General features: G+C 40.0%; 1 protein-coding gene across 2 annotated transcripts in view; it reads left to right on the top strand.

Annotated features, from left to right (window-relative positions):
• LOC137977301 (aplysianin-A-like) overlaps positions 1-12,531 on the top strand; it is a 12,663-nt gene extending 132 nt beyond the window's left edge. Inside the window, exons 1-7 of one of the 2 annotated variants that reach the window (XM_068824543.1) lie at positions 1-1,049; positions 1,474-1,824; positions 3,411-3,596; positions 5,014-5,056; positions 6,635-7,393; positions 9,796-9,996; positions 11,738-12,531. The exon at positions 1-1,049 is cut by the window's left edge and continues 132 nt beyond it. In XM_068824543.1, the coding sequence (XP_068680644.1) occupies positions 1,623-1,824; positions 3,411-3,596; positions 5,014-5,056; positions 6,635-7,393; positions 9,796-9,996; positions 11,738-11,933 (1,587 nt within the window). In that variant the 5' untranslated portion in view covers positions 1-1,049; positions 1,474-1,622 and the 3' untranslated portion in view covers positions 11,934-12,531. Of the gene's footprint in view, positions 1,825-3,410; positions 3,597-5,013; positions 5,057-6,634; positions 7,394-9,795; positions 9,997-11,737 lie in introns of both variants that reach the window. The other variant, XM_068824547.1, reaches the window with a different exon arrangement.
• Positions 12,532-12,823: the final 292 nt, after the last annotated feature.

Genomic DNA, 12,823 nt, shown 5'->3' with positions numbered 1-12,823 from the left:
ATTGGTTCAACGCTGCATTGATCCCATGGTCAATGGCATGCATGATACATAACTACAGCTCAACAACAAAGTGTAGACTACTACACAACTCCGGTATACAACTAGTAGTGTATTTACTATCCTTTGAACACACAAACGAGTCACTGCGATGAGTCATGCCATTATCCTCGTTTTCCGTTTTCCGCCTCTCGATTGCTGTAACTTCGGACGGAAAATGCAAAAAAACTTGATCAGACCACCATTCAAGTTTCTTACCTGTGATTTTCGGAATCGGGAATCGTTTTTATGTGTAACAGAAGCACGCCTTTTAGTCGAGAACATTCTGCAACTCGCAATAAACGGTAGAAATGACTACTGTCTCTGATGCAGCTCATAAGTTACTTTTACTCAGTTTTATTACCGACCTTAAAGTCAATATATATATGACAATTTTCATACACAAAGGTAAATTCGTGAATAACATAAGGTGAGGAATGCACTTCGTTTCCGTCCGCCCAACGATCGAAGATGGAACAACCAGACTCACCCGCGTCAATCCTGTAGAAATACGAGTGTAAAATTATCGTGTCCTACACCAAATGCTAACCATCGAAGTGACTATTGTCTCTGTTGCATCATTTCCAAGTCCAACGCAAAATGAAACTAACATTTCATATCCGCTCGCCACACCATCTCACTGTGTGTTGTATGTCCGATCTTCTCGAATGTCCGAACTTTCGAGGTTTGTTTACATGAAAAGTCACGTGACACAGCACGTGAAAGCTAGCGCTCAGAAGGTCAATTAGCCTCTTAGTTGACGCGCAGCGCGCAAAGGGAGAGAGGCTTACCGTTTCTTGGCGCTGCACCTGAACTAACTGAACAAATGGAAGAAGCTTTCTAGGAATGAAGCATTTCGCAGCCCGCTAGATTTTTTCTTTTCGTGACGTGTTCACCAAGCAACCGATTGCATTCTATTTTAATATTGTTAACCCCGATAGCAAAACCAAAGCCAAATTTGTGCGAAATGTCCAAGGGATCCAAAACAAGGAGTTTGCGCAATTTAAAAAAAGGTTTTAGACTGATTAACGTTGATGACGAATCTTGTAATTTAAGGGTGCGTTCGATTGACCGCATTCCGGAATACGAATACGTGGAATAGAAGTTACAAATCCTTCGTTTTTAAGGAGACTCACATACGTGGAATAGAAGTTAAAAATCCTTCGTTGTTAAGGAGATTCACATCAGAACTGTCAAACACCCGCTAAAATGCTATTTTAAACATATCTTCATTATCCTTGTTGCTTCAAAACGCCAAACATACAGTTTTAATCATCACTCCACGTATTCTTATTTCGGAATAGGTTCAATCGAACGCACCCTAAGTTTCAATGCCCTTTTGTGACATGGAGCAATGCATATTGTCTGGAAGGTGTAGTGTAACATTATGAAAATCACGCCTCTATAGACTACACTTAACCAGTTTTGTTTACTCAGCGTACCCGGCTGGTCAGTGGCACAGAAGAACAGGTTAAAGCCTTGAAATTTGCCACAGTAACGTCAAGGCCGCCTTTGGGGACTTAACTTCGACATTTGCCGATTCTACAATCGCTGCTGGATCGCGAACATCATTCTGTTCCACAAAAATGGTCCGTACAGAGTACAGTGCAGTTCGTAAAACTGAGGTGCGCGGCTTTTTCGTGAGTTTATTTAACATGTTTTTGGTGCTGTTCTTCGTGTTATCTCTGCTGATTACCTTGATTGTGGTGGCTGCGTTGTTAGCTCACGAGAAGGGAAAAGCAAAGCACGCTAGCCCTGGAGTGATTAAAGACGATCACAAAGGATTTGGTAAGCGAACGTATTGTTAAGTCCATTGTTAACACTGAATCTGAAGCGATATTGCAAACTGTTGTATCAAACGTATTCAAACACCAGCTAACTCCATCATGATATGAGTGAAGAGTCCTTCAGAAAAAAATGCGTCTCGAAGAATTTTCGCATGGGCAAATGTCAGAGGTCTCGCCGCCCCGAATATTTTTAATCTTGTTCAAAGAAAGTCTCACTCGCCATTCCGGACAGCTACCGATTTTTTGTACACTGCTATTATTGCTCACACGGCATCTTCTGAAACTGTGTCAATCACCCAAGCAAAGGCATGTATCTTTTGCAGAACAGCTCCCAAAAACAACGAGCGAGAAACGAAAGTTAGCGGAGCATGGAAGAATTAAAAGCTCTTATCGGTGAAAATAATTGAAAAGAATAGGTCAATAATTATCATCCATCGATTCGTCGTGCTGGCTCTTAGGTATGTATTGCACTGTACACTATTCGAAATCCCAATACCGCTCCACACCTCCATGTGACTAACGGGCTAACTGTTCAAATCGGACGGTACAAAAGCGCCGTTTGAATGAGTTTGGTTGTGCAGTTTAGATAAGACCATGACAAACAAAGATAAGCTTGTTAAGCTTTTCGCTTGGTTGCGCTTTCGCAATAGTAGACCGAGAGATTTTTGACAGCTTGTTGATCTTTTGGTGTCAAGTTTCTTGGCAGAAGTTAATATTTAGCGAAGCGAGGCCCAGGCTTCGGCTCGTCTCAACCTCATTCGCGCCTTTATTAGCTTCGTTGGGGGGCGTTTCACCTGGTACGTTCGTCTCCGCATTTGGTTCTGTACGCGTAGCTATCGTTCGCCGGGATTTCTTGCGCTTTTTCACCCCTCCCTCCTCCTCCTTTTTTTTCTCTCCCGCCCTTTCCGTACCTCTTACTCCACCGAGTGACTCGGTGCAAAGGGCCTCGCTGTGGTAGCGGTTTCCATAGCAACCGTGCAAGCACCTATACCCCCTCTCTGGAGTCTCCAACTCGCTGCGCGGACCAGACCCTGGTGCCTCGACCCCTTGAATCCCCTGCCACCCCTCGCCGGCCGTCGTGTAGCGCAAACATTAATGGCCCGTCTTTCAGACATTGTCTCGGTTAGTTCTTTCTAAAACGCAATATTAAGCAGACTGTTTATCTTAGGTCAAATTCTGTAGAATCCGTTTTGCCCCCGACGGGATTTAATCTCAGTCTAAACTAAGACTAATTTAGCTAATTTCATTATCAACGCCGCCTAGAGCGCGTCGAGCTTTTCAAAAATGTGCCTTGTGCCTGGCTCATAATTGGGGCTAGAATTTTGCACTAAAGTTCTGTCTAGGTGGCCTTACGTCCGAACTGTAGCCCATACTGTTCTCTTCAACTTTTATGTGCGTTTTCGTTTGTTTGTTTGATGGTCATACAGAAAAGGTAGTTGTTGTTGTTGACCGCTATGCCCCGCAAAAGGAGTGTAAATGTTCTTAACCGTTTTCTGTTAAGATGGTTTCACCTCCTGCTTCTTGAATAATCCATGCTTATCTGTTCAACTTTTTATTTGTGTTTTCATTTGTTTGTTTTTTTTTTAGAGTCCTCTTTGCGTCCCATGTCCTGTGACGTTGTTGTAGTTGGAGGAGGAATTTCAGGAATGTACATGGCAGAGACACTGATGCGAATGAAGAAAGAAGACAGCGTGTGTTTGTTTGAAAAAGATTCCAGATTTGGAGGACGAATCTTTGACTACAGATTTAGCCAAGCGCCAAACATCAGCATAAGTAAGTTAATAAGTTCGTACGTTTGCTGTCACCCGCAACTCCAGAAACACGACCTGGTTATTTTTCCTGTTTTCGGCGGTGGAGTTGTCTTCGTGGTTAGAGACATCTTTTCCTTTTTAGTTGAACCCAAAGAAGTAAAACGTGATAAGAAGCTTAAAACAGTGCTGCTTTACAAAGGTTATTATTTTTTTTGCTCGAAAGGCTTGGTTACTACTCGCAGTTGCAAACAGTCACGCGAGTCACGTAGCGCCCTGAATTTGAATCAGAAAACTATTAATTGTCAATCTTTTGTTTTCTTTGCAGCCTTTTAATATGTATTTCAATAGCTGCTATTGCAGTGAATCTGCTCCCAAATATTGTTTTGATAAGACGGCATTCAAAAGAGGCGAAAGGCTCAACACAAGAACGTGTCTCAGTGTCTCGTTTGAATCTCAAACCTCTAATACACTGCAATTGCAACAACAGCGACTCAGTGTTTCGTTCCGATTAAACTCACACAAACACAAATAAATTAAAATTCCGATTGCAGAAAAACGGAGCTGAGAAATTCGAAAATTGCCCATGGATCTCAGTATTGCATTGCGCATCCCTATTGAGCACGATTTTTGCGTCATTAGCGCGCGCAAATTAGCGCCTGCACGTACTGACAACGAAAGAAATTTCCCTCAAGCTTAACTCGATAGCGAAATAAATGTTCGTTTTCTTTTAAACGAGCAAGGTGACCTGTATTTTTTATTGCATAATAATAGTGTACATATTATCCTGCTGCATTTAAAAAAAACTAAAATATTTTATCGGAAGAAAAAAAAAGATATAAGTGAAAGAGTGCACAAAACTGTTGCTCTGTGATGCAAATTATTACCGCGAAAATAACGACTCTACCAACGCTTTATGTCTACGTCGTTTTAAATAGTGTGATGTTTCCACAAATTTTATATGATATTGTTCTATATGCTCGACACTTTCTACCTGTCAAGTTTTTTCCCGAGTATTACTTTTACAAACTATGTTTCGAGCTACCGCAAAATGTAACGTGGACCGATGAATAACGCGTGTGATTAGCACGAGTACAGGCATAAATGGGATAAGATTGGCCCATCGCATCTCTTAAACGAGAAGGTGACCTATCATTTCTATTGTATTTTTCGAAACAGTGCTTGGTAGAGAACATTCAGGGAAAGTTTCAAAAAAATTCATCGGTAACTTTTATTTCTGAGGAATCACCTTAAATGAAAGACTGCAATAAGATCTATCTGAAAAAGCGAAAAACAATTTTTTGGAAAAATGATCAATTTTGGGGTACACTGATACGTTAAGGCAAACTAATAAAACTCGTTCAGTGTACATTACACATTTACGAATTAAAAGAAAACTATGAATGTATTGCTAAATGATGTGCATATTTTTACTCTTAAAGGTTTAGGAGCCTGGCGTGTGGATAGAGAACACAAGAGAGTAATGTAAGAAGATATCCCTATTTATATGACAAGTCAAATTACTTGATTGGCTCTTACCTATGATGAATTGAAGGGACGCATAGATGACGTCATAAGTGTATATTTTTTTTTCTTATTAGATTTATGTTAATTGCCCTGCGTCTGTTTAGTAACAGATCACAGAAGTCATGAAAATGTACAAAGAACATCAGTGACACACTCGGCTATTGCCTCATGTGCCACTTTTTTGCTCTTACCACATCTTGACGCCATATGTGATCAACTGTTGAATAGACGCACGGCAACATGGAATCTATATTTTCTAGATATTTATGGCCATGACTAATCATTTTTCGATTCTACAAAGACACTTTCGCTAGGTACTGAATATCGTGCTCTTCTTCGAAGTTTAATGTAATTTAAGGGTTTAGAGGGTGTGGTTGTAAAAAATGGAACCATGCAAGAGAAAATCGGGGTCGCTATATTCCATAGCGTTGCTTCAGGGCTTCAAGGAACGCAAATCGACTAATTTTTTTGGCCCCCTAGAGATCAGAGTCTTGGACTTTAGGCTTCAACACTAAATCTTCAGCCAAACAGAGCTCCATGGATCCCATATACATGGCCTTTGGAACTGAGATAAGATGGCCTAGAGCAGCCACTGGGAATTCTCGATCTTGAGATATTTTGATTGAGAGTCCGGACGGTTTAAGGCCTGGGTCAGGAATGTAAAGCAGAATTAATTGAATTACTGCCGAAAATCTGACTAATTGCTAAGATTTCAGCAGCCTAAAAACGGCCTGAAGTAGTGGTTATATTTCTGAAGGTATAAATGGCAAAACAACCAGATTTAGCACACGGTGAGGTTTTAACGTCCTGAACATTTTAAAGTAGAATTGGTACTTCTGACAGGACACGTGACCTTTAGCGGAAAATAGCCATTATTTGAGGAATTGGTGGCGGTTTTAGTAATATCATCCTGCAAAAACGCGTTTCAGATGCAGGTTAATTGTTTTCGCCCTCTCACGTTTGGAATGACCGTCCCTCTTTTCACAGAAAAATTTTACAGAGTGAAAGGTTGTTTTCTTCAAAAAAATTCCACTTCTGATCATTTATAACCTCTAAAATCGAAATCAAGGAAGATCATTCCAAACGTAACAAGGTAGATAATAAAAATTTGCATTGAAGACGCTCATTTATTGATCAACAGAATGAAAATTCGCCACCAATTCGCCGATTTACCAATTTTTAACAAGATGAGCACATGGCATGTCACGTGGTCAAAATAATATGTTAAGCCAAGACAGGAAGTCGAGTTTTATACTCAAGGAAAAGTTCAGCTTGTAAAAAAAACATAATAAGAGATATAGCTACCCAACCATAATTGTCAGTTAAAATTTCAGTCTATTTCGTTTTCTCAGCTATCAGTGAATTTTGCAGATCTTATATCCGGGCCAGCTGTCAATTGAAAAACCTTTGTTCTCAACTGATTCAAATCCTTTTGATTTTTTCCAAACCTTGTCCTTAGAGGTAGTATACACAACCTAACATATTATTTTAAGACTTTTGCATGTTTATAGTGTACATCTTATTATTTTTTTTCAGGGCCTTAACTAAACGATTCAATATCCCCATGTTGAAAATGGACATCAAAGACGCACATTGGGAAACAAGAGGAGTCTTTGTATCGAGTGCTCAGGCCCTCAAAGAGCAAGCTTTCCCGACCCTGCTGTCTGGCCCCTTTGCAAACATGACTTTGTCCGAAATGAAGAAATATGCTTGGATGAACATTACTAGAGAGAAAACACTTGAATTTCCTGCTTACCGAGATTTTTTGTGCCACCAACTTGGAAGTGAAGGCTGCGAATTCTCTATGGCCATGTACACTGTTAAACGAATTTATGGCGAAGAAAGCACTTTGTTTAGATACGAACGGAATGAGGCTCTCAGCAGTGACTCGTACGATTACTATCGGCCGCCTGGTGGCCTATCACATATTGTCAGCGCATTGGAAAGATCTGCGAAGCTTTTGGGAGTAAAGATGTACGCCATGGAGAAAGTCAAAGCAATTCATAGGAAAGGAAACCTTTTTACAGTTGATACAGATAATTTTACAGTGTCGGCCAGAAAGCTCATTATTGCCGTGCCAACCACTCCATTTGAAGAAATATCTGGGGACGTGGCTGCTGATATTAAAAGAAATACCTTCTTTGAAGATATTCTACCACTTCCCGCCTTTAAGGCTGTGGCGCTTTACAGTTATCCTTGGTGGGAGAACATTACCTCGCTTCACAACCTGACACTGAAGCCGCTTGAAAGGTTCTTTTCAGGAGCTTCTTGTTTGGTTGGTATTATGCCTTACAGGTAAGCCATCAAAAGAACACATTATCCCTATTTATCTAGGAATCTCTGCTTACAATAACAATAGCCTCAAAATATATATGCTACGATATTTGTCCGCGGCCATTATCTGTTCCGAGAAGCGCACAGTTTTCCGAGATCGTAGCTCGAGGAAAACTGTGAGCTTTGAGGAACAGATAATGTCCAAGGACAAATATCCTAGCGTATTTTCGCGCCAAATAGAGGCTATTGTGTTTATTATCCTTCAATTCTTTTTCGCAACACGCGCAGTTTTGAAAACTGGGGAATACCGGTATCCTTGGATATTCCCCAGTTCTAGCTGGGAATATTCGGTTACGTGACGCGTTTAGACCAATAGCGCGCGAGCGAAAATATTTGATGGATTATAACGCCTAATAATCCCCGAGACGAAGTCGAGAAATTATTCGACAATACTCACTGAGCCTGAGGCGAATAATTGTTTAAGTATAATTTTCAGAGGTGAAGGACTACAAAATAACGGACGAAAACATAAAAACACGGACGCAATAGTTCATGTGCATACACGTATCCAGCCGTAGTTTTAATAATAAGCTAGAAGTACATCGATTGTGAATCACCTTACTCATTGATTTCGGCAGTGAAACGAACGAGCGGAACACTACGAAAATAAATTCGTTCAGTACCTTTGTTTCATCGTTGCTCAATTCATTCACAGTTGCCATCATCGTCTAAAAATGAGGAGCTCTAATTTGAAGAAAAATAAATTTCGGTCTATCGATCTGACCTGCTGGCGATCTTCGAAACCACTGCGCTTACGATTCTTAAATGCCTTGAATACGAGTTCTTGGAAATATTGTGGGTCCGAAGGCGACAGCAGTCAATTTGAAAATTCTCCATCCTTTCGAATACTTTGGACTTAAAGTGATGTCTTCAGAATAAATGAAAAATTCATTCACCAACTGTCCGCCATGTTTACTTGCCGAGAAAGGTTATCACCTTAGTAACCAAGCTCCAGTGGAGTGAATATAGCATCATATGACGAGCGTTTCGATCAATCAGAATGTCCAATTCTTATATTCACCTATGGAAATTATATTCCCTTATCTAATGTTGTATAAATCGCGTCAGACGGTTTATATAACATTTTTGAGGCATGGCTATAAAGCTCGCCACCTTTGTCATCTCGCAAGTAAACATGGCGGACAGTTGGTGTTGTCCATTTATTCTGAAGACATCACTCTAAGTCCAAGATATTTGAAAGAATGCAGAATTTTTAAAATGACTGCTGTCTCCCTTGGACCAACAGTCCTTTCAAGAACTCGTGTTCAAGGCAGCCAAGAATCGTAAACGCAGTGGTTACGTTGATCGCCAGCAGGTCAGATTGATTGACCGAAGTCCGTTTTTCTCCAAGTAAAGCTACTAATTTTGAGACGATGATGACAACTGTGAATGAAGTCAACACCGATATCGATAAAACAAAGGAACCGGATGAATTTATTTTTCGTAGTGTTTTGCTTGTTGTTAAATAGTACATCAAATTAGGTCCATCTACCTGTAAACAAAATATTACTACCAATTATGAGATTATAAGTCCCCCCCCCCCCCCCCCCCCCCGGATATAAGCCCCCTCTAGTTTAAATTGAAATAAATTCCATTTATTACGATTTTTTAAGCTTAATTAAAAATCAGTGTACAAAAAACGTCTTTCAGGCAATCGACACTGTTGTTGTTTCATTGTGAAAGGGTTTTTTTGTTTTTCATTCCTTTTTTTGGCCTTCCCCGTTAAATAGTTTCATGCGTAATTTTTGGAGGGGTTTCACCCACAGGTTTGTTTATTTTTTTTAAAAATAGTTTTCTACATTTTTGGAGGCGTTTAATTAAATAATTGTTCCAGTCTCGTTTGTTGGATAATAGTTGTAATATATCAAAGACGAGAGACAGTGTTCATCGGGATATTCAAACACCGAAAAGAGAGTTGAAAATATGAAGCGCAGCCGAGTATTTTTGACGAAATTGGAGGTGTTCAATTGGATAGCCGATGAAAGACTTCTCTTGTGTTTGATGTGTCTTCTTAATCGGAGCAAATACTAAAAAATAAGCGGTGAAGCAAAATCGTCAAAATCTATGCTAATTATGACCAGATATCCAAACCTACTTGACGATTGTGATTTTCGTTGTTTAACGTGATGAAGTATTAGTGACTTTGAGAAGACAAAAGCCAGCTCGTTGACTATTTACCATCTCATATCCAACGCACGCTCGTGAAATAATTGTTAAGTAAATATACTTTACCTAATTAACCAGGCAAACAGAGATGACCAATTCAAAAATGAACCTGGCTTTGTTGGGTAGGTAGAAAACCTCAAATCAGCATTGATTAGATTCTATTAGAAATCTTTCATCATGGTTGAGTTCTCTTTTAGTGGCAGGGGACTCCACGGCGAAGCCGTTCTTCAGCTGTCATACTCTTGGAGGGCATGCGCAGTCAAGTGGGGAGAGCTTTCCAAGCTGCCTAAAGCAGTTTTGGAGTCAGAATTAAAGAAAGCTATCCAGGAAGTGTTTCCAGGAGCAGTCTTACCAGAGCCTCTGGATATGATGTTTAAATATTGGGAGAAAGTAGCTTGGTAAGAAGCTTTTCCGTCAGAAGCTAATCGGTGGTATAGAGTTTTCTCATATCTTTTCGGCGGCCATATTGCCGTTCCCAAACACTTGGAAGGTTTCCTTCACTGCTAAAAGAAGTTATAAAAAATGTTGAACTTTTAGACTGGTAGAGACGCTTGCTATAACTGGCAAGTTCTAAAGCATGCCACAGAAATTTTTCTGATAAACACGAAAGGCTTAAAAACCCCAACCGGCGGGACCAGTTCGCCATTTGCAAGCATTTCCGAATAGTTGAACTAGGGTCTACTGAAAAGCAACTCCAGCTTAGTGGTAAAAGCGGGACTCCGAATTTCAGTGATGTCCGGCGCCCTAATTTATAACCATTCGACAACGCTGCCTCCTAGTGTAAGAGGTCTCGTTGCAAACTGAGTTCTGTTCTTGAGCAAATCATTTCTCTTTTTTCTATTATTTGGGAACGCCAACATGGCTGCCACGAATTCGCCCTATTGATATAACTGTTCGTCTAAAAACATTTATCCTCGATTATTTCGAAGGCTAGAGAATACTTGACAGGAATACATGGTTAAATATCCACCTCATAGGCTCAGGTTCTTCATTTTCTGATCTGAGAGTAATTTGTCGACAGTCTTTTCATGAAACATCCCAAAGTTTTAATATTTCCTGCATTGCTATTAAATCGAGCGTTTGGTGGATTACCTATTCTCTGGAGATTCAAAATGTCTTTTCGACCGTTCAAGATCAACACAATCATCGACAACGCGTGACCTATCAAATCAATTTTTCCATAACAAAGCCACACATGCAGCGTAGAAGAAAAAGTCTTCCTCTACAAGGCCGTAACTAGGAACAGGCAAACTGAGGCGCTTGCCTCAGTCATTGCTTTCAGTTTTTGTTGTTTATAGTCATCATAAACACCCTAAATACCTACGAAAGTAATTTAACCATCGGTATTGCTTCAGCCATAGTTTTTGTTTTAGCTACACACCGCCTTGTCCTCCCGTAATGACTTGCCTCAGTCATTTTTATCGTCTTTTTGTTTACAGTCGTCATAAAAACCCTTAATTCCTAGGAAGGCAATTTAACCATTGACATTGCTAGGTACACACGGCCTTGTCCTTCTGTAATGACTTGCCTCAGTCTTTTTTATCGTTTTTCTTTTCGTTCCTTTTTTTTTTTTTTTTGCCGGTTTATGGTTATCATAAACATCCTAAATACCTAGGAACAGAATTTAACCATGGACATGACTATGGCCTTGCTCTTATGTAATCACGTGGTTAACTTACATTACAGTAAGCAAATAAGGCATTTTGGATTTTGTAGGTCTGTGGTTCGTCACCTAGACAGTCCCAGAAATACCAGAGGCGGAAATTTACTATTTTGTTTCCCTGCGTGAAATTTCGACGACCTGCGACAAAGTTAATAGACGAAATGGTTAAGAAGCTCGGTAAACATGTCGGAGAAACAAACAAACAGGTTACGATTTATGTTGAAAGGTCCTTGACCCTGCACATCTTTTGTTTTATGCTCATTGACGAGGCATGGATTACATGATTACAATGTTTCTATTGGTTAGTTGTATGCGCACACCTTTTGTATTTTTTTAGGTTTTGTGCAGGGTCACCCCCTAAAATAACCAACAAACAGATAAAACAAAGAACTTTGCCGGGTTTCAAAACCATTCCCCTCCATTGACTATGGGTGTACTTATTTTTAATGACACGCACTACTTGTTCTGTCCAACAGGCACTACACAAAGGCGGGTTCGAAAATCAGCCGTTATGATTTAATGAAATGGGCCAAACGTCCATTTCTTGGTGAAGACGTTTTTATAGTGGGTGAAGCATATTCAGTCTTCGCCGGATGGAATGAAGGAGCTTTCCAGTCCGCTTACAACGCCCTAAAGGAAGGCTGGAAAATAACGCAACCCGAGGCTTATTAGACTGAACGGCGAACATTCAACCTCTCTTAACGTTACCTCATGTAAGGGTAATGAAATGGGGGAAAATAGGCATTTTCTGAGTTGTCTTTGGCCTCCGTGTCAAAAAGAGTCCTGTAAAGAAACCATTCGTGTTTCAACCACACGTTAATTTTCATGCAACGCGCGTATATTTTATTATTTGTTTGTTTGTTTGTCTCGTTTTTTTTTGCACGAATTTTGTCTCTGGATGTATTCTAAAGTTAGCTCGTTAAATACTGCCAGGCTGAATGTTCTTATTTTGCTGCTGATTTTAGAGTTAAAACATTCTTGTGAATATTCCTACATATTATGACGTAGATTTTTCCGTTTTCTTGTCTTTCATGGCGTTTAAGTAATTTTGGATCCAGACTAAAGGCGATAAACGCCTGTGTTAGTATATAGCACACTAGTGAATAGTGCCTTCTGCACATTCTGATAGGGTAGCTCAGAGGAGAGAAGGTAAGAATATATAGGTTTAGCCAAGTTTAAAAGCAGAGCTCTTGATTGCAATAATTAACAAGAAAGGAAAAAAAAAAGATTTTTTTTTTTAACAGAAACTATTAAAGATTAATTGTGGAGCAAATAATTGTTCAACGTGTGGCTTTACTATTTTATCCAGTTTAATTTTAACAAACTATGCACACGTAAACAATATATCAGGGACTTTCCAAGAGACGACGATTGTGCCAGGAATATGTCGGGAGAAAAAGTCAACAACGCGCCAGGGGTTAATTTTCACCAAATTTTTGCCTTTCTGCGTACTCCTTCCTCCCCAAGAGTAACCTTACTTGAGCCCGCGGTCCAACCGAAAAACCAGCACTTGACCTCGAAATTACGAGCTCTAAACCTGAGCCCGCGATATAAAGACGCGA

The sequence above is a fragment of the Montipora foliosa genome, chromosome 1 (assembly GCF_036669935.1).
Source record: "Montipora foliosa isolate CH-2021 chromosome 1, ASM3666993v2, whole genome shotgun sequence".
In the NCBI taxonomy this organism is placed as follows: domain Eukaryota; kingdom Metazoa; phylum Cnidaria; class Anthozoa; order Scleractinia; family Acroporidae; genus Montipora; species Montipora foliosa.
This window is presented reverse-complemented; position numbering and strand designations above follow the sequence as displayed.